Source organism: Podarcis pityusensis (assembly GCF_964106645.2).
Source record: "Podarcis pityusensis genome assembly, chromosome: 4".
Taxonomy (NCBI): domain Eukaryota; kingdom Metazoa; phylum Chordata; class Lepidosauria; order Squamata; family Lacertidae; genus Podarcis; species Podarcis pityusensis.
In genome coordinates this window covers 7,538,404-7,563,094 of record NC_138027.1, presented here as the reverse complement: position 1 = coordinate 7,563,094, position 24,691 = coordinate 7,538,404, and the positions used below count along the sequence as shown (strand labels likewise).

At 46.9% G+C, this 24,691-nt stretch overlaps 1 protein-coding gene across 1 annotated transcript in view; it reads left to right on the top strand.

Moving 5' to 3' along the window:
- ARHGEF17 (Rho guanine nucleotide exchange factor 17) overlaps positions 1-24,691 on the top strand; it is a 192,430-nt gene that overhangs the window by 156,397 nt on the left and 11,342 nt on the right. The window contains exons 8-18 of the mRNA XM_081001718.1: positions 1,685-1,794; positions 6,447-6,532; positions 7,653-7,771; positions 9,310-9,523; positions 11,357-11,430; positions 13,014-13,207; positions 16,568-16,818; positions 18,860-19,103; positions 20,554-20,640; positions 22,183-22,250; positions 24,246-24,394. Coding sequence (XP_080857844.1) covers positions 1,685-1,794; positions 6,447-6,532; positions 7,653-7,771; positions 9,310-9,523; positions 11,357-11,430; positions 13,014-13,207; positions 16,568-16,818; positions 18,860-19,103; positions 20,554-20,640; positions 22,183-22,250; positions 24,246-24,394 — 1,596 coding nt within the window. The remainder of the gene's footprint in view (positions 1-1,684; positions 1,795-6,446; positions 6,533-7,652; positions 7,772-9,309; positions 9,524-11,356; positions 11,431-13,013; positions 13,208-16,567; positions 16,819-18,859; positions 19,104-20,553; positions 20,641-22,182; positions 22,251-24,245; positions 24,395-24,691) is intronic.

The window sequence follows — 24,691 nt, the reverse complement described above, 5'->3', positions numbered from 1 at the left end:
CGGTGGTTGGGGTTAGGTTTATTATGCAACCGAGTAACGAACCACCGCTGCCTCTCTGATGGCCGGGAATAAAATTAAATATTGTGCAAGGAGGCCGTGTGGGGTTTCCCCTCTGGGTTTGGGGGGTGACAGTTAGTTTGGAGCAGAGGGGGAGGCATGTCTTATCTCCCCTGACCCCCTCACCACATAGCTGCTTTCCTGGTAAAAGTTGCTAGAGGCCATTGTTTTGCTGCCACTTCTCTCCACGCTGAGCTGCTAACAGCAACACCGGGGAACAATTTTTTTTTTTCATTTTCTGTTGCATGACATTTTTGTCTACTTGAAGAAGCCATGGTCCGATCTGAAAAATACAAATATTGAGGTGAAAAAGCTATAAAAATAAAGAAAAATTAAGTTTGCAAAACAGTAATTACCATGTGGTTAGGGTAGATCAGCGTGTCAGTGTACACTTATCCCCAGTGTAAATATGACATATCGACAAAAGTCGGAAATTGAAAGATAACTATAGCACGTACACGAAAATTGATTTCAGATTTGAAATCAGCCTTGAAAGAACATGTATACTGTGTATCCCAAGGGAATGCATTTTTTTCCATACCTCCAACTGTAAATAGATATACATGTCATTTTCAATGCTATGCATGTCATGTTCAATGCTATATAAGTCACTTACATTTATCCTCATATTGTACTACAGTGGCTATGTGTTTAATAAAATATTGAATTCTTGCATTGTGAAAAACAAAGATTATGGTGAAAAGTGAAAAACATGAATTGCAAAAAAACCTAGAGCTTACAGAACAAAACCAACTTCAGATATGAAATCAGCACGTCGAAATTAGGTTAGAACAACTGCAGGTGTCAATGCAACAAAAAATTTGTTTCCCTCTGTAATAATAGCAGCATACTGCTTTTCAGCCAAAGATCTCAGGGCGGTTTGCAGCGTAAAAAATGCAAGATGTAAGCACAAAATACACAATAAAAACAAGAGCGAAAGCAAAACACAACCAATCACCCCCTTCCCACAAAGGACAATTGCCATGATCCCATAGAATATCCAGGAGCAAAGCAAAGGGGAAGGCTCAAATATGGAATATTCACAAAGAGCACCTTTTCCTGCTACGCAAGTAAAATGGCGGCTTTGCCATGGGAGAAAGTAACATGGGAGCATAAGGGAAGGAGAGGCGGTACCCTGTTTTTTGTTTAATTTTCATAAAGTTTACACACCGCTTGATTGCTAAAGAAAGAAAGAAACCTCCTCAAAGCGGTTTATAATGAAATTTAGGGATGCGGGTGGCGCTGTGGACGAAACCACTGAGCCTCTTGGGCTTGCTGATTGGAAGGTTGGTGGTTCAAATCCCCGCGACGTTGCTCTGCCCCAGCTCCTGCCAACGTAGCAGTTCGAAAGCACACCAGTGCAAGTAGATAAATAGGTACCACTGCAGCGGGAAGGTAAATGGTGTTTCTGTGTGTTCTGGGCCCGGGACCTCTAAACTATGGTTTTCATGGACCTTAATGTCCTCTGTGGGGCATACCAGGAGAGGTAGTCCTGTAAAAACCACTTAATAAATGCAGGGCTCTTTCGGCCAATGTGGGACTCGAACCCACAACCCTGAGATTATAAGAGTCTCTTGCTCGACCGACTGAGCTGTCCCAGCCTGACCTCTCCTGTGTCTTGTTGCAGAAGGCCGTGGGCGGGAAGAAGGACCGCTCGCTTTTCCTCTTCACGGACCTCCTCGTCTGCACCACCCTGAAACGCAAGTCCGGGTCCTTGCGGCGAAGCTCCATGAGCCTGTAAGTGACTGACCCCCAAAGCCCACCGGAAGTTGCTGTGCGATTGACGGCTCGAGGGACATGTCTGCGATGGACTGGGGGGGGGGGAGCCAACTGGGGAACCCCCAAGGGAAGAAGGGTCAGATCCCGGGGATTGGTGATGGGACAATGATGAGTGGTCAGAGGGAGAAGACCAGGAAGAGGAAGCGTTGGAAGATGGAGAGGGAACAGGGCTTAGTGAGCGGGGAGATTCTATGGCAGAGAGGCGGCCAGAATTAGAGGCAGAAGCAGGAGAGGAGGAAGCCAAGAGGAGTCTGCTGATGAAGAGTCACGGGTGTCTGTGGGAATGTTCAGGGAGGCAGGAGAGGATATACCGTATTTTTCGCTTCATAGGACGCACCAGACCACAGGACGCACCTAGTTTTTAGAGGGGGAAATCAAGGGGGGGAAATATTATTTTCCCCCCCAGCCCCACAGAGCAGTGGACAGGTTTCTCGGGGCTGCGGGGGAAGCCCAGGTTCCCCCCCCCCCCAGCCCCAAAGAGCAAAGAAGCCAAGACAGCGAGCGGGATCCATCCCGCTGGCTGTCTTGGCTTCTGCCATAGCCACGCAACCTCTCCAGCCAGGAGAGGCTGTGCAAGGCTAAAGAAGCTAAAACAGTGAGCAGGATGGATCGCGCTCGCTGCCTTGGCTTTTTTAGCCTGCTGGAGAGGCTGCGCGTAGCTATGGCAATTCCCCCACCTCCCGCAAAAGCCCACAGGGGCCACGCACCCTTTAAGGAGCACGCGCGTCCTGCAGGCTTTTCTCCTGGGGAAAAGCCCGCAAGAGCCGTGCGAAGCTTGTGTGTGGCCCTTGGGGGCTTTTCCTGCCTGCCTCCCTCCTGCATTCGCTCCATAGGACACACAGACTTTCCCCCTTAGTTTTTAAGAGGGAAAACGTGCGTCCTATGGAGCGAAAAATACGGTATTGTTTATTAATATCCTTCCTAACTTGTCAAAATAAAAAAAATCCTTCCAGTAGCACCTTTAAGACCAACTTAAAGGTGCTACTGGAAGGATTTTTTTTATTTTGACTATGGCAGACCAACACGGCTACCTATCTGTAACTTCCTAACTTGTGTTAGCAAGTCCCTTTACTTAGCAGAGTTTACATTCCCCTTTTAACGCACAGTCATATGTGGTAGGATTGTCCATTAGTTAATGAATTTTGGAAACAGATTGGTATAGAAATACCGGGAATTGTGGGTAGGAAGGTGGGAATATCTAAATTAATGGTTCTTATTCGTCTGATTAGCACTGAGTTAAAACAAAAGAAGAATGTAAATGGGTAAAATTGATGGTAACTGCAGGCAAACAGGTTATAGCGAGGAATTGGAAAAATGCAGAAGAGCTAGGGGTGAACCAATGGAGGAAAGAACAGAATAATATTATAATTTTAGACTATCTAATTGTGAAGATACACAAAATGAAAGGGTTTAAGGTCAGTGAGAAAGAGGAGGATTGGTTTGAGAAGATAGTGAATTATTTGGGTAGGTTTGAACAATTTGGGGCAATTAAAATGTTAAAAGTTAAATAAACCTTGTGGATGTAGGAGCGTTAACATATATAAAATTGTACATATGGTTGATTTGAATATGTTATTATTGATTATGCATAACCAATGTATCAGTCGCCTGGTGAGTTTTGATGTTTGCGTTTTGGTTCCTGGTAAAAAAAAAAATTAAACATTTTTTTTAAATTCCCCTTTTAACGCACAGCGGGGTAGCTGTTTGCAGGCTTGTTTAAGCCTCTCACTATCATATAATTCAGTATTGAATTGTATGTTCCTGGTAAGTTCCCCCTTTTTATCCCTCTTAAAAGAAGGAACACACGACAATCTTATTTAAAGTCAATAAAAGTAGTTTACTCACATTCAGTTTGCAGTTGGATCCATGAAGGCAGACTTAGTTATAAAATACGTTACAAAATATATAACTAAAATATATCCCATATGAAGATAGTCCCAGTGTCCTCTGTTGGCTGGAAGCATCTCTAGCTAAAAAAGTTCCTCCAACGATGGAGAGAATTCAAAGAGAGAGAGAGAGAGAGAGAGTTTCGTGCCCTGTATTTTTGTTACCTGCACAGGTAAGGTCACACCCACCTCTAGTCACATGTAAAGGAAGTATGTCCCAGCCCAGGAGGAAACAGGAAGTTCTGACTGGCTGGACCAAACATCCCCTTGCATGTCCACTCTAGGAAAGCAAGGAATGTTGTACTTGACTGCTACTTGTGTATCACATTCAGATACCCCACAGTGTCTCCCCCTCCTGTGACAAACTCCCCTTCCCCTAGTCTCCCAGGCCAGAAGAGGCATGAAGTTGCAGGGGCAGAAGCAGACACACAAGCATAGTCTCCCATTGCTTGGGGAAAAGCCCTGAAGAGGAAGGGAGTTAGATAAATCTGTGGGGAGATGGGGGCCAGCTGATTTCATGGGGTGAGACCTGCTGTGCTTATTAGGCCTGACAGCCAAGCCTGTGCAGATCATGTTTTTGCTAATAAAGAGCTAACTCCCACTTGGAACGGTGTGATTTACAGCCACAATACCGTATTTTTCGCTCCATAAGATGCACCTAGTTTTTAGAGGAGGAAAACAAGGGGAAAAAAATATTCTGAATGAAACAGTGGATGTATGATTTTTGTGGTTCATGCTATGGCCACAGACATGTGATTTGACGGTGAGTTTGGGGTAGCCCAATGCAAAAATCCTGAGGATCCATGTGGATCCGTGCTTTGTAACCACGTTTTTGCACCATTGCGGCCCCATGCAACGGTGGATGCGTGTGTTTTTTGGTGCAAGCTGTAGCCATGGACATGCTATGTGATCTGATGGTGAATTTGGGGTGACCCAATGCAAAAATCCTGAAGATCCATGGGCTTTTACCTCCCCCCTCCCAGGCAGCCTCTGCTAGCTTCCCTTATCTCTCTCCTGATCCCACGGATCAGCTGCTTCCTTTCAACACTCCCTTCGCTCTTGTTTGCCTTCGTGCCTTTTCCTTAGCTGGAGTAGTTTTTTTGCTCCTCCTTTTCTTCTAATTTCTCTCCTCATTGCTTTAGTCTTCCTGTTGCCCACCTTTGCAAGTTTTCTGTCTTTACCTCCCCCCTCCCAGGCAGCCTCCTTTATCTCTAGCATCCCTTATCTCTCTTCCCGATCGGCAAACGATCAGCGGCTTTGTTTCAACACCCACTTCCCTCTTTCAAAAAAACCAAAACATGATCTGCTTTTTGCCCCTGGGCAATTCGGCTCCAGGGACCACACATTCGCTCCATAAGATGCACAGACATTTCCCCTTACTTTTTAGGGAGAAAAAAGTGTGTCTTATGGAGCGAAAAATACGGTAATTGCAAAGGACAGGCATCTTAGCAGGAGCCAGACTGTTTCTCAGCTCCCACGGGGACCATTTCTGTCCATAAGGCGCGGGCCCAAACCACGCCAGCCTGCCCCACACCTGATGTCAGGGGTGGGTTAGTCAGAGATGTGGCTGCCAGTGAATAACCACCGTGGCATAACTGGGGGTGCGTGGTAGCCCCACGGCAGCTGGAATAAATTAATAAATTAGCATGGAGTTCTCCATTGGGAATTCTGTCACACGGTCAGTGCTGAGTTCGAGTCCTGCTTTCAGCAGGGGTTGGCTGTTCTTTGCAGTTCCCCATCGGGAACTTCAGGATCCAGCTCAACGCCTGGGAAAGGCCCCACCTCTAGTATTGAATTGCGCACACCTGAAATGCAGCAAAAATAAAAATAATAAAAAAATAGGGTCCATCTCAGCCATAGCTGTCAACTTACAGATTTGAAAATAAGGGACCAGCAGCCTTGAAAATAAGGGACCAGCAGCCTTGAAAATAAGGGATCAGCAGCCAAAATAAGGGATTTCGCTTAGCTTATTCTTGTCGGGGTTGCCGTCGTCCTGGCGCGAGGAGTTCCATCGGCCCTTTCCCGCTCGAGAGAGAGGGAGGGAGGAAGAGAGACTCTCGCCTGCGAGCCCGGCATGAGGCGGTTGTGGTGCCGCGGTGGCCGCTGAAGCGCCGCCCTTCTGCGTCCCTCCCCATCCCCTCCTCTTCCTCCTCCCTCGGACTGCCTCCTCAGCCGCCTCCGGCTTCCTCTGGCAGCGCGGCGGAAGTCTCACAAGAGAGGCGCTGCCTGCCCGCCCATCGCCACCCTTCTCCTCACGACGCGCCCCTGAGGGAAAAAAGGGAGAGACGGAGACGCGGCAGCTTGTGCGCGCACTCTCTTGTGGCGGAGGACCCCGAGCCGCTGCTTCCCTCCCGAGCCGGGCGAGCATGAAACCCGGGAAATTTAAGGGACATCATCAATCCAGGACAGCAGTGGGAAACAGCGTTGGGATAAGGGAGTTTCCTGCCAAATAAGGGACGGTTGACAGCTATGATCTCAGCCAAGAATGCACAACTGGCAGTCAAGTGTGCCTCATATTGGAGGCATCTCAGAAATCTAGGTTTTGCACATAAGTTAGAAAATTGACTAGGCCCTGCCCACAAGCTTAGCATCTTGTTCAAGGGAAGAAAGAAGACTTAAGATCTAAATGGAAGGTGTTCGTCTCTAAAATAGGCCAACAAGGCCACTTAGTGGTTGCAGTCAGTACTGCTCCCGTTCTTAGTGTTACGTGATTTTTCTTTGCAGTTACACAGCAGCCAGTGTGATCGACACAGCCAGCAAGTACAAATTGCTCTGGAAATTTCCGCTGGAAGACCTGGACATTGTGAAAGGTCTGTTGCTTTCGGTGTTGTTCCCTTTCAGAATACATAAACATCTCTGCGTCCAGAGGATATCCGAGCGTTGTTCAGAAACAGAAGTCTATAAAACACAATGCAGACAATAAGTATTGAAACGTACGAACCTACAGGGATTTAAAGCTGCAGAAATAAAATTAATATGTTTTGCGGGGAGGCTTAAGAGGAAACCTTGAATGTAGCTCAGCGGCATTGCCAGCTGATGGAACATTTTGAACAGCAGTACCTCAGTTTTCGAACGTCTCTGTTGACAAATGTTTCGGTTTTTGAACGCCATAAACCTGGATGTTAATGCTTCGGTTTTTGAACACTTTTCAGAAGTAGGACATGCCATGCATTTCAATACAGTGCTACCTCAGGTTACATATGCTTCAGGTTACAGATGCTTCAGGTTACAGACTCCGCTAACCCAGAAATAGTGCTTCAGGTTAAGAACTTTGCTTCAGAATGAGAACAGAAATCGTGCTCCGGCGGCGCAGCAGCAGCAGGAGGCCCCATTAGCTAAAGTGGTGCTTCAGGTTAAGAACAGTTTCAGGCTAAGTACGGACCTCCGGAACGAATTAAGTACTTAACCTGAGATACCACTGTACACAGTTTTCCGTATTGAGGCTTTCGTATTGAGTTTTCGGTTTCTGAACATCTCGGAACTCGAACGGTCTTCCGGAACAGATTACATTTGAAAACTGAGGGACGCAGCAGAGTTTTGCACGAGCTGCAACTTCTATATCAAGTTGTTGCCGTGCCGTGTGGCTCATGATCGTCAGTCGGGAACAGCAACCACAACCTTTAGAAACACACAGTTTGCTTGCCACCACCTCATGCCCACTTTAAATTAGGGTTTGTCAATTTAAAGTGAAGGGTATCACTAGCATAACTGGTGCAAGGAATACAGAAATTCAAGGAGTATCGCCGCTGATCTTCCACGGGGCGTAACCGCTTGCCGCATTTTTAAACCTCCAAATGGTACTATATAAAGTCGGTGTTTCGTGTTATGTCAGAACAGGCCGTAGATACTGAGAAATGCAGCTGGCTTAGATCTCCAGCCTCCTTGCCTGAGACAAACGCGGTGTGATGTGTGATTTCTGTCCATCTCCAGGGGCTTCTCAGTCGCCCAATCGCGAGAGCATCCAGAAAGCCATCTCCCGCCTGGATGAAGACCTCAGTACCCTTGGCCAAGTTAGCAAGCTTTCAGAGACCCTCAGCTTCCCACATCAGGTGAGAACCATCAAGGCTGTCGGGGCAAGTACAGGCGTTTTGTAAAATTAATAATAATAATAATAAAATTTATTTATATCCCGCCCTCCCCAGCCAAAGCCAAACTCAGAGCGGCTAACAACAATAAAAGTAACACAGTTTACATAAAATCACATTCAATTAATTGAAATACATTCTAAAATCAATTCAGAATCAAATTAATAGCAACCATTGGGCTAGAGTTCTATGAGGATTACAGAAGGAGAGAGGGGGTCAGACTGTGCCCTGGCCAAAGGCCTGGTGGAACAGCTCTGTCTTGCAGGCCCTGCGGAAAGATGTCAAGTCCCATAGGGCCCTGGTCTCTTGTGACAGAGCGTTCCACCAGATCGGGGCCACAGCCGAAAAAGCCCTGGCTCTGGTTGAGGCCAGCCTAACCTCCCTGTGGCCCGGGATCTCCAAGATGTTTTTATTTGAAGACGGTAAGGTCCTCCGTGGGGCATACCAGGAGAGGGTGCTAGGCCATTTTTAGTTCCAATTATCTCTAACAAGACCATCAGAATGGCTTCCATTTCTCTCTCTCTCTCTACACACACACACACACACACACACACACACACATATATATACTGTGTGTGTGTGTTATTTTTATTAAATTTTCTGTTTCATAATTGAAAATATTCATTTAAACAACCTTAAAATATCAATGACTTCTTCTCTTTCCATGGTTCATTTTTCATATCACAAATCCCTGCATATTTTACATAAACTATACCATTCAGTATTCCATTGCTTTTGTTGTTTAGTCGTGTCCGACTCTTCGTGACCCCCATGGACCAGAGCACGCCAGGCCCTCCTGTCTTCCACTGACTCCCGCAGTTTTCCAGTATTCCATAATTACATCCATCAAAACTTATTTACACTGTTGAATTTATATTAACGCTGCCAACATTTTCAGGTGTACATGATTCCCCCCCGCCCCCCCATATATTCAGTAAACGTTTTTCTAATCTTCTTTAAACGTATGTTCTTCTTCTCTTATTCTATATGTTAAGTCTGCAAGCTGCGCATATTCTGTCAACTTAAGTTGCCATTCTTCTTTGGTTGGGACCTCGCTCATTTTCCATTTTGGGTTTAACATAGCGGCATACACAAATAAAGGTTATTTATGTATGCCATTTAAAGATTAAAATATACCAACTCTAAAAGTCACAAACCAAAAAGGCAGCAGCATTTAGACCTCCACAAATGCGTTCCAGAAAGAAAGAATAACTTAGCAACCTTCTAAAATCAGGAAAATTTTAGTCACATCATCTGTGGTGCCTCCACCGAAAAGGCCCTGTCCTTGATGCCTTCCAGTTGGGTCACCTCTAAATGTGGAGCTTGGAAATCAAAGGTCTGATCCCAACCCGGTTGATAAGGGCTAAAGGTTGCCCTTACAGGCTTGTGGGCTGTTGCGACTGCATAAGATGGCCTAGAAACTTGCTGCCGCAGAGTTGTATTCCACAAAGTCCATGGCGTTCTCCCAGCTAATGCCAGCATTTGTGTTCACTCACCCTCAGAGCCTGGACGACGTCATCAAGGACCTGATGGCCGCCATCCACCGCGAATTGGCGGAGAAGCAGTCGCTTTCCTTCACCCAGTCTTTCCCGCCCAACAAAATGGAACTCACGGCGACCAAGGCGGACGGCACGGAGTCCTATATCTTCGAGTTCCCCAACCCAGACGCGCGCCATAGCTTTGAGCAAGCCTTCGAGGACACCAAAAAGAAACTAGGTCCTTGTCTTGAGTGTTTTGGGGTTTTGTTTTTTGATATTGTAGGGGTTTTTTTACTGCTTTACACTGTTTCAATGTTTTGGGGTCGGGAGCACTTAATAAAGCGCCCAGAGGACTCTTGTTACGGAGCAGCCGCACACGTCATGCGGTTGATAAAACTCATAATGTTTGGCACAAGAGCACTAGTTGATGGCCCATCCCTGCACATAGAAAATTAGCGTGCCAGTATGAAGCTGAAGTCTGTCTCCCTGACATGCTAGCTTTCTGTGTGTGTGGATTTATATTTTTAGGGGGGGGCATTGGGTAACTTGAGTCATAGCTGTCAAGCGTCCCTTATTTGGAGGGACAGTCCCTTATCCCAGTGCCATATTCCACTGCTGTCCCTTATTGATGGATGGCCCTTAAATTTCCCGGGTTTCAAAGGAAGCAGCTCCTCTCCCTCCCTCCCTGCCGGCCAGGGAGGAGGGAGGCTCCAACTGTGTTGCTTGGCTGCCCCGCCTGCCCCCCTCCGGCCTCCTCTCGCCTGGGAGCCCCTCCCCGCTGGGACTGGTGGGAGCCTCGGGCCCTTCCGCCGCCATCCTCCTCGCGGCCGCCGAATTGGACGTCTCTGCCTGGGGCCTCCCCTCTGCCCGTCGCCCCCCCGCTCCCGCTAGGCCTTAGTGCAGCTGTGCCGCCGAAGGACCCGGATGAGATGGCCAGCCTGGCGCAGCCTGTGAATTGCTGAGGAGCCTAGAGATGAGAGCAAGGGCAACCACAGAGAAAGCAGTTCAGAGAGAGGAGGGGGAGGCGGAGGCGCGGGCAGGTGTTCCAAGGGCTACAAGGGAAGGACCGCAAGCGCTTCTCCCCTAGATTTGTAGTGGTAGACTAGCATACATGGTCTGATCTGCGGGTTTACTTCAGGCGCTATCTCCACCCCCCTTCCTCCCGCCCTGCCTGAAGGAACTGAGAGCTGCAGATGGAGCACGAGAGAAAAGATACAGAACTGCAGCAGCATCTTCGTAGCTTGGACTTCGTTTTGCGCAAAAAGTGGTTACTGCTTGTAGTTATTTAATTGCAGTGTTTCATCAGCTGGTGTCTTGAGCATCAACCTCTGGAAGCGAAGGGCTAAAAACCGGTGCTGCTCTCCAAAATTATCTGGTCCCTTTTAACTTCGTACTTCAGCTGGTTGACTAAAATCCCTTATTTTGGCTGCTGGTCCCTTATTTTCAAGACTGCTGGTCCCTTATTTTCAAATCTGTAAGTTGACAGCTATGGCTTGAGCTCAGTCTGAACTGCAGATAGAGCCTCTGCACAAGTTATCTTCCTCATCTGCCTCTTTAGGCCTTTAGAAGTAGTTCTGAAGAGAGAGGTTGGCCAAAAAAAATGTGCTGTCGTGCTCCTCCCTCAACCTAGAGTTCAACCCAAGACATACTCTGCCTTGCCTCTTCCTCTATATGGAGGGGCAGATCTGGAACATAAATAGATGTGGGGGGTTTTCCCCCTAACACTCCCCCTCTCTGTAGGTGCTCCTGCAGCACTGATGAACAAGCTGCAAGGTTTTATCCCCAGTCAAATTGACCACTTGCTTCCACCGCAGGAACACCACTCTTTGCAAACTGCTGCTAACAAATAGCGTGGGCAGCTGAAACGTTTTCGAACATGCTGTGACATCACAGCAGTTTAGCCAGTGGCTGTGGAGTCTTAGAGGCGAGAACCAGGGAACGGTCAGATTTTAGAAGCAGGGTAGATAGATTCAAGATGGCTGTTCATTATCGTGACTCCACAGAGCTGCAGCGGATTACGCCGCAAATCGGACCGCACTACAGGTTTGTTTGTTTTCCTTTTCCTAACCAGCTTCCTACAAAAGCTGCCTGGACCCTGAGTTCCTGAAGGCGATTCCCATCATGAAAACGAGGAGTGGAATGCAGGTAGGTCCGAGCCTTGCAAACCAAATTCACACAGTTCATCTGTTGTTTGTTGCAACCGTTTCCATATTATAACTGTCTGAAACTATAGTTCAATTTGCTGATTGTTTAGAAAACACAAACCCTCAGTGTACCTTAAAGGTAAAGGTAAAGGGGCCCCATACCATTATGTCCAGTCGTGACCGACTCCGGGGTTGCAGCGGTCATCTTGCTTTATTGGCTGAGGGAGCCGGTGTACAGCGTCCGGGTCATGTGGCCAGCACGACTAAGCCGCTTCTGGCGAACCAGAGCAGAGCACGGAAATGCTATTTACCTTCCCGCCACAATGGTACCTATTGATCTACTTGCACTTTGACGTGCTTTCAAACTGCTAGGTTGGCAGGAGCAGGGACTGAGCAACGGGAGCTCACCCCGTCGCGGGGATTCAAACTGCCGACCTTCTGATCGGCAAGTCCTAGGCTCTGTGGTTTAACCCACAGCGCCACCCACGTCCCAGTGCACCTTAGTGCAGCTCATGTAACTCTGCTGCACTTTGAATGAAGACCTTTGCCACCGATGAGTCAAAAGCGCCTCTACCTAAAATCTTAAAAATTGGCTTGCTGGAGCTGGTTGTTAAAGACTTGAGCTCTGAGCAGCGCTTCACTTTCAGGCATTAATGGTCCTCTTTGTAAGCAAAAGCTCTGTTCGAACCTGTATGTTTGGAGGATATTATTTGGAGAAGTTTTCACAGAAAGTGGAGCTTCCTTCGTCCCAGCCAAGGTAAGAGTCATTACCCACCGAGCATTCCCTCTTATAAATTAAAAGGGTCCTTTGAAAAAGCAAATAAATAAAATAGTTCCACCTCCTTACTGCTAAGGAAAGAAACCCACAGTGCACCCCAGTGCTGTTCATTTAATTCTACTGCACTTCCGTTAAAGACTCTTGTCACCAATCAATTATTGGTTCTGGAGAAAGCATTTTCGGTTGGGCCCATGCCAGTGAGTGCTTTTTAGGGCCTGTTTTATTTTTTATTTTATTATTTATTTATTTATTTTAATTTTTATTGATACAACAAGAAAAAAGAAAAAAAAACACAAATACCAAATTACACACAAGAATAACCATAGACACATAATTTTCTTAGCAAAGAATAAAACATATATTGGTCTTAACACTAAAGACACAACCTCCCGTCTATTCCATATTCCATATTTCAATTTCATATTACTTATTGCCAATACACACTTTTGTCATAATTAAACTTATTCTTAATAAATCTAATTTCTTATGTCTACCTTGCAACTATTACTGAAGTTCCTCGAATGCTGCAACAGAATTTAAACTACTATATTTATTTTTCAGATATTCTTTGAAAACCTCCCATTTTGAAACAAATTCCTGTTTTGATTTATTCTTTATTTTTTCTGATAGACCATCTAATTCGGCATATTCTGTCAGCTTTTGGATCCGATCTTTTTATCTTTTTATATGCGACGGCAGCAGCAAGAGTTTTGATTGCAGCAAAATGGAAGAGTAATGAAATCCCCTCTATACAAGGTTTAGGGCCTGTTTTAAAACCAACCTGTTTTTTGTCCCTTCTCCGGCAGTTCTCCTGCGCCTCGCCCAGCCACAGCAACCCGGAGAACGCCTACGAAGTCTGGGTGTGCAACAGCGACGGTTACGTCGGGCAGGTCTGCCTCCTCAGCGTCAAAAAGGAGCCCATCGTCGAGGCCTGCATCGCCGTCTGTTCTGCCAGGATCCTCTGCATCGCCTCTGTGCCGGGCCTCAAGCGAAGCTTCCGGTAAGGAAGTCGGCAGAAGAGGACTTTCCTGTGGGTAGTTTCACTTTTAGAACCTCTGCAGCAGCAAAGAGTCTCATAGAATCATAGAGTTGGAAGAGACCACAAGGGCCATCGAGTCCAACCCCCTGCCAAGCAGGAAACACCATCAGAGCACTCCTGACATATGGTTGTCAAGCCTCTGCTTAAAGACCTCCAAAGAAGGAGACTCCACCACACGCCTTGGCAGCAAATTCCACTGTCGAACAGCTCTTACTGTCAGGAAGTTCTTCCTAATGTTTAGGTGGAATCTTCTTTCTTGTAGTTTGGATCCATTGCTCCGTGTCCGCTTCTCTGGAGCAGCAGAAAACAACCTTTCTCCCTCCTCTATGTGACATCCTTTTATATCTTTGAACATGGCTATCATATCACCCCTTAACCTCCTCTTCTCCAGGGGCCAGTCTCGTGGCCCCTGGAAAGTGAACACATTTGTTCATGGCGTAAGCCAGCCTTTCTCGACCTTGGTTCCACAGGTGTTGTTAAAACTACAACTCCCATCATCCCTAGCTAACAGGACCAGTGGTCAGGGATGATGGGAGTTGTAGTCCAATAACTTCTGGTTGAGAAGGGCTGGCTTGTAAGCTTTTGGGGGACCCAGAACCCGCTTCTGTCAGATAAACACGTGTGTGCTGGTCCCAAGGGCTAACCGTGCGGTGAGGTCCATGTTCAGTCCGAGGTCAAGGGTGCGGTATGGAGGTTGTCCGTCAAAGCTGAAGCAGGGTCCAAGGCCGGGAGTCAGGTGAGGTCAGGAACTCTGGAAGAGCAGGACAGGGTGCAGGCAGGAACAGGCTACCAACAATGTTGCTCCCGCAACCTGGGACTGGGGCTGGCTGGCTTTTATCTGCCCCGAGGCATAGGGCGGCCCCGATCCTCAGGTGACTCGCCTCTCCTGGTCTGGAGACGAGCACTCCTCCTGCGGGAACTTAGTTCCCTCTGCCTCTCTGCCCTGAGCCTCTGCAACTCAGGAGAGGCTGGAGGGTTACCGGACCCAGAGGCAACCTCAGCTTCCCCTGACGGGGCTGAGAGTGGAGCACCTGCAGGCAATGGGTCCTCCATCACCTCAGGAGCCAGAGCAGACTCAGCTGGTGCCTGCACCTGAGGATCCAGCACAGGTGAGAACCCTTCAGGCTCAAGCCCCAGCCCTGGCTCAGCTGGTCCTGGAGGCGGGGAATCCTGTGCAGGCTGGGATTCCTCAGGTTCAGCCTCCGAGTCTGAATCCCAGGCCATCACAACGTGGCTGGAAGCCAGGGAGATGTGTCCTGCAGGAAACTGCTGAATTGGAATTTATTTATTGTCTGTTTATTGCATTTCTATTTTTTTTTAAAAAGATTTTTATTATGATTTCAATAAAGAAGTTAAACAAAAAAAAACATAAAAGTAGAAATACAAAAATACACAATACATAATCCAAAAAGAAAAAGAAAACACAGAAAACAAAATACAAAACAAACAAAACAGAACACTTAAAAACAATATCACTTTTCCATTTCCGTTTTTGAATTTACTTATTTTCTGGACTTCCTCATACCTCCCTCTTTTGTATTCCAGTCCAAATTGTTTGTCCAGCAATTTCTTTTCCACTTTTTTAATCCCAATCTTTAATCTTAATATAATATATAACACTTAAACTTCTTTAATCCTAGTCTTTAATCTTAATGTAATATAACATTAAAATTTTACCTCTTAAGTACCAAATTTCCATTTCCTTAAACATCTTTAATCCTAATCTTTAATCTTAGTCTATCAATAACTTTAACCTGTACAGCTGGAAACCACTTATTTTCAATCCAACATCACTCTAACATTCTTTAATTTGTTTATTGCATTTCTATCCTGCCATTCCTGCAAGGAGACCAAGGCGGCTGGCGTACATCTCCTCCCTGTTTTATCTTTACAGCAATAACAACAACCTTATGGAGTAGCTAGATTAGGTTGAGAAGCAGTGACTGGCCCAAGGTCACCCAATGAACTCCACGTCCGAGCAGGGATTCGAACCCTGCTCTCCCAGGACCTAGTCCAACACAGTGGGGTCAGAACCTGTGGCTTGAATATCTGAAAGACCGTGTCCTTCCCTACAGACCCTCTTGGGTGTTAAAATAGGCAGAGGGGGCCCTTTTAGTAGTTCTGGCACCTTTGGAAATGTTTGGGGGGGGGGGAGAGAGAGATGTCCTGGACCCAGGAAACGATCCCTGCATTGCAGGGGGTTGGACTAGATGAGCCTCACGGTCCCTTCCAACTTTGCAATTCTATGATTCTCTTAAAGGGCATTTAGTTCTGTGCTTCCTGGTTCCTGAAAGCAGCAAATCCCCAACTTCTGCAGTTCTTGTCCCCTCTTAGGCTTCCATCCTGGCAGCTCATGTTTTGCTGCTCAGTGCAGAGATGCAGCTTCTCTGTTTATCTTTTTCCCATGCCTTTTTGTTCTCTTCACGTCTCCACCCCCATCATTCAGCCTGGACACTGAGGTCCAGCTCTGAGGGCCTTCTGGCGGTTCGCTCCCTGAGAGAAGTGAGGTTACAGGGAACGAGGCAGAGGGCCTTCTCGGTGGTGGCACCCACCCTGTGGAACGCCCTCCCAGCAGATGTCAGAGAGAACAACAACTACCAGACGTTTAGAAGACATCTGAAGGCAGCCCTGTTTAGGGAAGCTTTTAATGTTTAACAGACCACTGTATTTTATTTTTTTCAAAAAAAATTATTGATTTTCCAGAATTTTTAAACAAACAAACAAACATAAATCTTAACTGTACTTAATCCAATCTTAGTAACATTGTTAGGTGACTTCCTCAAATCCCCCTGGTTGAGTTTCAGTGTATATCATTGTAACAGTTTTTCCAAAACGAAGTTTCTCATAAAATTAACTTAATCACTTAACATCATTCTTTCTTTTCATTTTAACTTTAAACATACTATTCTCTAACATCACATATTTAAATCCTAAGCCTATCTGGTATTTGCAAGTTTTTTCTAATTAAGTTATCTTAGCATGTTTAACTAAATAGTCTTTGAATTTCATCCATTCCTCCTGGTAGTCCTCCTCCTTCTGGTCGCAGACTCTTCGGGTGAGGTCGGCTAGCTCCGAAAACTCCATCATCTTCATCTGCCATTCCTCCACTGTTGGGACTTCTTGTGTTTTCCACTTCTTAGTTAACAAAATTCTAGCTGTAGTTGTGGCATACAAAAACAAGCTAACATCTTTCTTGGGCAATTCCAGACCAAGAAGAAAGGCCTCTGGTTTCTTAGTAAATGTATATTTCAGCCAGATGGGCGGGGTATAAATAATAAATTATTATTATATTATTATCTTCCCATCTCACGCTGCACCCAGGGAGCGCCCCGAATCTCTGGCCAGCCCTTCCTCCGAACCGGTTCACACGTCGATGGACGAGTCTGGCCCCCAGCAGTGCTTGCATATCTCCATTTCCGGGTCTTCCCTGGAGCTCTCGGACCCCGTGGACGGCACCAACCGAGAACTGGTCCCCTTCGACAGTGACGACACGGATGATGAGTCCTCGCCGAGTCCTTCCGGCACGCTCCAGAGCCAAGCCAGCCACTCCACAATATCTTCCAGCTTCGGAAGTGAGTCGGACCATTCGCACGGCAACGTTGAGAGCTTAGTAACTTGCCCCAAGCCAGCCATGCCCTCTTCCCCAGGTGCCCTTCTATCGCTGAGCGTATTTTTGAACCCCAGCACCTTTCCTTTCCAAACCCAACTCTGCATCTATACAGAGTGTCGTCCTAAGAAACAATTCCTTTTTAGGAACGTCTCTTCGACTTCCTTGTGCAATCTGGCAGAGTAGAAACATTTAAGCATGTGAATAAATTGCCGTCGGCGTCTTCGTTTCTGAGAAACAGACGTTTTCAGAAGGCTGTAAATGTCCCTGCAATTGTTTTACACGGTAGCTGCTATTGCTTGTTCAGCTCGCAAGTTCAGGAATGGCAATCAGTGTTTCTTTTACGTGGAAAATAATACAACATCTTCCAAGCGAAATGAGAGCCTCCCACTAAATGTTAGTTGCTGTTATTATTATTTTCCTTTTCTTCTTTCGGAATATGCCGTCAATTCGGTGCAATAGGCTCCTCGGTGCAGCTTGCAGCAAAATAAACAATGGCACCGCGCGGCAACAACAGTACGAGCTCTCTTTAATAAAGCAGCCCTCCCCCACCTTATGAAGCCTTGCTGGCTGCTGCCAGTCAGAGCAGGAGCTCTGTTTGCCAGCTCCACGATTGGGCTCCCCGGATCCGGGCCCTTGCTTGTCACCCCACCCCAAAAGGCCTTGTTCCCAGAGCCTCGTTCTGCCCTCTATTGACAGGAACCTGTTGGTGGTGGCTCCCCAATCAGCCCTCGCCTTCAGTGGGCTCAGCAGGGTCTTCCATGGCAGCAGAGCTGAGTGGAGGAAGACCCCCACCCAATTCCGACCTCCTCCAGGAGTGCGGATGGAGGGTTTTAGGGTTGCCCCCTAAAGCACACTATCTGCGGGCTTCTGCCGGAGGTGGGAGAAATTCCCCCATCTCCTAGAAAAGCCAGTAGAAGCCGTGCAGCCCCTTTAAAAAGCGCACGGCTTCTGCGGGAGGTGGGGAATACTCCCAGAGCTTGTCGGGGGTGGTGGGTGAAGCCCGGGCTTTCCCTGCCAGCCCCGATAAGTTCCTGAGCAGCTCTGGGGTAGCCCGCGAAGCCTCCGCAGGGCAGCAGCGAGCCTTCATCCCGCTGCCCTGCGGAGGCGCTCTTGGGGGCTTTTCCCCGAGGAGGGAAAAGGGCAGCCCATCACTGACTGGCTGCCCTTCTCCCTCCTCGGGGAAAAGCCCCCAAGAGCCGCACACACATTCCATGTGGACTGTGAAAGGGAGCGCTAAGCAGAGTCTGGGATGCCTACGGGCTCTGCTCAGCGCTCCCTTTAAATAATATTTTTTTTCTTGAATTCCCCCCCTAAAAACTAGCTGCGCCCTATAGTCCGGTGCGCCCTATGGAGCGAAAAATAGGGTACAAAAGTCATAGCAGAAATTGGTAATTGACAGGTGATGCATAGGGAAAAGCGATGAGATTTTGAAATGCAAATTAGAAATGTTGTTGTACTGGGAGCGGCAAAGGAGGGAAGAAAATAGAGGGAACACCTGGGGCTTGGGAAGTCAGTTTTTAAATTTGTATTAATTTGGAACACAGTTTGTTAAGAATTGTGGAAAAGCAATAAAAAATAATTGGTAAAGAAAGAGAGAAATTCCTCCAACATAGTTCCAGCTTAACTAAATACAGTGGTACCTCGGTTTAAGTACTTAATTCGTTCCGGAGGTCTGTTCTTAACCTGAAGCACCACTTTAGCTAATGGGACCTCCTGCTGCCGCTGCGCCGCCAGAGCCCGATTTCTGTTCTCATCCTGAAGCAAAGTTCTTAACCTGAAGCACTATATCTGGGTTAGCGGAGTGTGTAAGCTGAAGCATATGTAACCTGAAGCATATGTACCACTGTACTAACAGTCTAGATTAGATGTGCATTTGGTAGCAAAGCTGACAAATAAATTGGGTTTAGAACTGAAAATGAACTGTTAGGTTTCAATGACCAAGCCAGCGGCCTTCCTTGACTTTGAAGGTTCCTTGCTAGTTCCCTTCGCCTCTCGTTTGCCAGATGAGGAGATCCCGAGCTCTAAAGACGCAACGGCCGAGACAACCAGCTCGGAAGAGGAGCAAGACCCTGCTGGCTTCCTTCCCATTGCCACCACTTTCGCCCAGAACAGCGACAGCCCCATGGACGGCCGGGCGTTGAGGAGGTCAAGTCGAGGGTCATTCACCAGAGGCAGCCTGGAGGACCTGCTGAGCATCGACCCAGAGGCCTATCAGAGTTCCATGTGGCTGGGGACAGAGGATGGCTGGTAGGCAGATGGCACCTTGAAATCTTTTTAGACTTTTTTCTTTCTTTCTCCCTACGTAACAAGCTAAAACTTGTCTGCTCTCAGTGAGCTCCCTTAGCTACTGGTTTGGCTGCTGTGATGTCATGGAATGTCGAAAGGCGTTCTGACACAGAGTGGGAAGGATCTGTCATCGAGTATTGAAAGTCAATGCTGTGTCTTTGGCAAATCCATAAGATCTCTTTGGCCACAGGCCTGCAGCCAAGGGAGGCTAGATCCCAGGAATTTATATTGCATTTTTATGTTTTAATGTTGTATTTTAATCTTGTTTTTTAAGTTGTATTTCAATCAATTTGTTTTTATATCGGTTGTTAGCTGCCCTGAGCCCGGTCTTGGCTGGGGAAGGCGGGGTATAAATAAAAATTATTATTATTATTATTATTATTATTATTAATATGTTTCAAAAGCAGAATCTTTCTTCCTCTTTGGCTATCACTTGTAGCCAAGTAAGATTGTCTTCCATGAACACGATTTTAACAGTGAGTCCATAAGTGACTGTGAAGGCCAATTCTGGATCCACACGTCCTTCCATAGTGGGGACATAGGTTTCCGGGCAGGAGTTTGATCACGGTGAGGGTTTGCCAAGCGTGCCTTCCTCTCAGCACGTTTCTCCCTTTTGTCCTGAGTTTGAGCATCTTCAAAGCCCATGACACCTTTGGTAAAGGCTGTTCTCCAACTGGAGCGCTCGCTGGCAAGTGTTTCCCAGTTGTTGGTGTTTATACTACATTTTTTAGATTTGCCTTGAGAGAGTCTTTAAACCTCTTTTGTTGACCACCAGCATTACGCTTTCCATTTTTAAGTTCGGAATAGAGTAGTTGCTTTGTTGTTGTTGTTTAGTCATTTTGTTGTGTCCGACTCTTCGTGACCCCATGGACCAGAGCACGCCAGGCTCTCCTGTCTTCCACTGCCTCCCGCAGTTTGGTCAAACTCATGCTGGTAGCTTCGAGAACACTGTCCAACCATCTCGTCCTCTGTTCGTCCCCTTCTCCTTGTGCCCTCCATCTTTCCCAACATCAGGGTCTTTTCCAGGGAGTCTTCTCTTCTCATGAGGTGGCCAAAGTATTGGAGCCTCAGCTTCAGGGTCTGTCCTTCCAGTGAACACCCCCCTGGCTGATTTCCTTCAGAATGGATCGGTTTGATCTTCTTGCAGTCCATGGGACTCTCAAGAGTCCCCTCCAGCACCAGAATTCAGAAGCATCAATTCTTCGGCAATCAGCCGTAAGATGATAATCAGGCAACCGAACAACATAACCAGTCCAATGAAGTTGATGTTGAAGAATCATCGCTTTGACACTGGTGATCTTTGCTTCTTCCAGTACGCCGGCATTAGTTTGCTAAGTCAGCAAAGCACTGGTTTTTCTCCCTACAAACCAGCCAGAGTCTCATGCCTGCTTCCATTCTCCTTGATTTGCAGCATCCATGTCTACCAGTCCTCAGACAACATCCGCAACAGGAAGAATAGCATGAAGATGCAACATTCGGCCTCTGTGACGTGCATTCTGTAAGTGGAGCTTCACGCAGGGTGTACTGAAATGCAGAATGTATGATAAGTGAGCACAGAATCCAGATTCTTGAGAAACCCAGCTTTCTTTTTAAATCACCTTTTTGGACCACAGGGCTGAAAATCTGTGTGTGAAACTGTTTTCATAAATTGCAAAATCCAAAAGTGGCTGAATACAATTTTCAGTAGTGAGGCAATGGGGGAATTGACAGAACAAATTATTTTTAAAAAGCAGGAAATGAGGATGTTCATATTTAGTCATGTGAGCCCTCACCTTCAAGATGAAGGGGTGCAGCCCAGACGCAGGTCTTGCTATGGCCTTCCTGTTCACCATCACGTGACTTTGCTGCTTGGTTAATCGTACCAAGAAGTACATATTGTACCGTATTGGCCTGAATATAAGCCTCACTTTCCCCCCAAATTCCGACTGTGAAAAGTTAAAGCGCTGCTTAAATTTGTGACCTTACAAAAATCGGCGTTTACGATATTGCTGCTAAAACAGACATATGGTAAGATGGAACAGGTGTGAATACCTGTGGAATTTTAAGGGAGCGACTTATATTCGGGTATTGTCTTTTTCTTTTCTTTTCCCCCCTTGAATTTTAAAGGTGAGGCTTATATTCGGGTGCGGCTTATATCCGGGCCAATACGGTATTTACTCCTGCAAAACTAAGCAGTTGCTAAAGTGATGGAGATGAGGAAGCATCTACTCCAAGGCAATCTCGCCCTCCTCCCTCTAGCCTCAAACAGAGATGGGTGGAAAACATTTGCGATGGCATTTGCTCCCCGATCTCAGAATGACTAAGCTCTGAATCAGTTAGTTCACATGGGAAATTAATGCTTTTAAGCAAAAAGGTGTCCCCCCCAATATTAACTGCCATTCATGATTAAATTAGGAGTTGCTGTATCAGTGTGGACATGGGCGACCCTGATTCTTGCTTAGCCCACAGAGGACCTTAAGGTCCACAAATTACCATAGTTTAGAGGTCCCGGGACCTAAGGAAGTCAGACTATCCTCCACCAGGGCCAGGGCCTTTTCAGTGATGGCTCCGCCATGGTGGAATGCTCTGTCCCATGAGATTAGGGCCTCAGGATTTAACCTCCTTCTGTCGGGCCTGTAAGACAGAGCTATTCCGCCTGGCCTTTAATTTGAATTCAGCCTGATCTTTTATTTCCCTTCTCTTCCCTTCCCTCCCCTTTTATGAAGATCACTCGCTCTGAGACCCCACAGCTAATTCTCCCCTGGCCTCCTCGCTGGCCCAAGTAGGACCAATTCAGCCAGCTAGCCCTGGTGACTATCTAATGCTCTATTAGATGGATTTCCCCCAAATTGATTTCTGAACTTTGAATTTTATTGCTGTTCATGTTTTTATACTGTATTTTATGCTGCTTTTACAATTAAGTGTTTTAAATTTGTTGTTAGCCGCCCTGAGCCCGGTTTTTGAACCGGGAAGGGCGGGATATAAATAAAAAAATATTATTATTATGCCACTCATTTGATTTCCAGCTTACATTGTAAAGCCCATTGCTTTTCCCCCACAGGTATCTAGATAACCAGGTGTTTGTATCGCTGGCGAACGGAGAGCTTGTTGCCTACCAGAGAGAAGCCGGTGAGTTATTTGACCATGAAGATGCTTTCAGGAAGGCTCTAATGCTGGAAACATGGGCGGCTGTAGCAAAACACCTACTGTATTTTTCGCTCCGTAAGACGCACTTTTTCCCTCCTAAAAAGTAAGGGGAAATGTGTGTGTGTCTTACGGAGCGAATGCAGGCTGCGCAGCTATCCCAGAAGCCAGAACAGCGAGAGGGATCGCTGCGCAGCGCTCCCTCTTGCTGTTCTAGCTTCTGGCTTAGCCCTTCTGTCCCTTCCCCCACCTCATGGAAAAGCCCCCAAGAGCCGCGCTCCCTTACACGAGCCGCGTGGAGCGTGTGTGCGGCTCTTGGGGGCTTTTCCCCGAGGAGGGAGAAGGGCAGCCCATGACGGCTCGTGAAAGGGAACGCTGAGCAGAGCCTGGGATGTATACAGGTTCTGCTCAACGCTCCCTTTAAAGAATATTTTTTTCTTGCATTCCCCCTCTAAAAACTACCGTATTTTTCGCTCTATAAGACGCACCAGACCACAAGACGCACCGAGGAAAACAAGAAAAAAAATATTCTGAATCTCAGAAGCCAGAACAGCAAGAGGGATCGCTGCGCAGTGAAAGCAGCAATCCCTCTTGCTGTTCTGGCTTCTGGGATAGCTGCGCAGCCTGCATTCGCTCCATAAGACGCACACACATTTCCCCTTACTTTTTAGGAGGGAAACAGTGAGTCTTATAGAGCAAAAAATACGGTAGGTGCTTCTTATGGTCAGGTCGTCTTATGGAGCGAAAAATACGGTGCCTGGCCACATGGCTGCATAGGAGGAGCACTCAGTTGCTGTGACCCTTGAAAGTCACAGGCTTAGGGAGCAAGCAGTGACAAAAGGTTTAAAAACCTTTGTGCGAATGCTCGCTGGAGCTCATAGCGGTGCTTGGTGGGAGTAGCCCATCCCCAGACACACTGTTGCTGTCTCATAGCAACAGGGAGCATTCCTCAGCACCAGGAAAAATACACAAGGTGGTCACTCGCTCCCATTTCACAGAAATCGCCTGGAAGGTACATACATATTTTGAACCGTAGCTTTATTTCTAGGAGGGCTGCTAGAGACTTACTTTTAAAAATAAAATGAAATGAAAGCTTGGAGTCTGGGGCTCCTGTAGAAGCTTCCAAGGGCACCCTGGCGCCCATGGGCACTGGGTTGCCAAACCCTGCTTTAGAATGAGCCGGCAGACCGGACTGGGTGGTATAATCACATTTTGGAACGCCCCTCTATGCCACAAACTTTCAGATGGAAAACCAACGTAGCAGGTGAAGAGGCGAAATGGCGTCTTTCTCCCTGGCGCGCTAGTTTTCTGTTGCAGGGATTTTTCACGTGGATGCGAACACAGAGCTGGAACCCACCAGCCAGAGTCCAAGGTGGTGCCCCCCTTTCTGCCTGCTCAGCGTTTTATGACACTCCATTCTCTTTTTTAAAAAAAATAATAATTTTTATTTGCTTTTAAAAGCGTAGAGTTACAACAATACCAAGTAAATACCCACATTAAGAGATTTCTCTGAAGCTCTAGACTTCCCACCATCCCCTTCATGTGTCCTTTTGTCATCGTTTTCAGCTGCATATTATTCCATCCTCCATATTTTAAGTCTATCCATATTATCCAGCGTATTTGTTAAAATCCTGCTAATGTTTTCATTTGCCTACAGTGGTTTCTTAAATGAATTATAAATATTTCCCATTCTTTCTTGGAACTTTTGTCGTCTTGGTCCCTGAGCCTTCCGGTCAGTTTTGCCATTTTGGCGTAGTCCAACAGCTTAATTTGCCATTCCTCTCTGGTAGGGACTTTATCTTCTTTCCATCTCTGGGCTAACAGCATCCCTTGCATACATGAAAAGTCTTTTCTGCTCCTTTAGAATCTCGGTACCCTCCATTCTCACCTTATTTTCCGGCATGTTTAAATTCTGTGAAGGAGAAGAGAAACCTCTGACATCTTATTTCCCCTTCTTCCTTCTCTCTCTCTCTTTTCCAGGACGCTTTTGGGACTCTCAGAACTCCAAATCCCTCTCTCTGGGTTCTCCCGGCAGCCCTGTGACCAAAATGGTGGCCGTGGGTGGCAAACTTTGGTGCGGATGCCAGAACCGTGTCGTCGTCCTTAGCACATCTTCGTTGCAACAGGAGGTATGGAGGAAACAAGGAGAGTCGTTTTTAATTAGTTTTTTTCAATCCTATAAGGGAGCGACAAACGAACGCAACATGTTTTAACATGGTGTTGCTCCAAACTGGGCTCCTCCTCCCACATTCCTAACGCCGCCGCCCCCCCCTTACGGTGGCTGTTTGTAGCCAAAAGTCTCTGCTTCCATTGTTCCTGCACCCCTTAATTTACACCAAATTCTGGGAGAAGGGGGTTCAGAAATACTCTCCAGTGACAACGTGTCAGCTGGCTGCCCTGTCACGATTCCCACCCACCCACTTTCT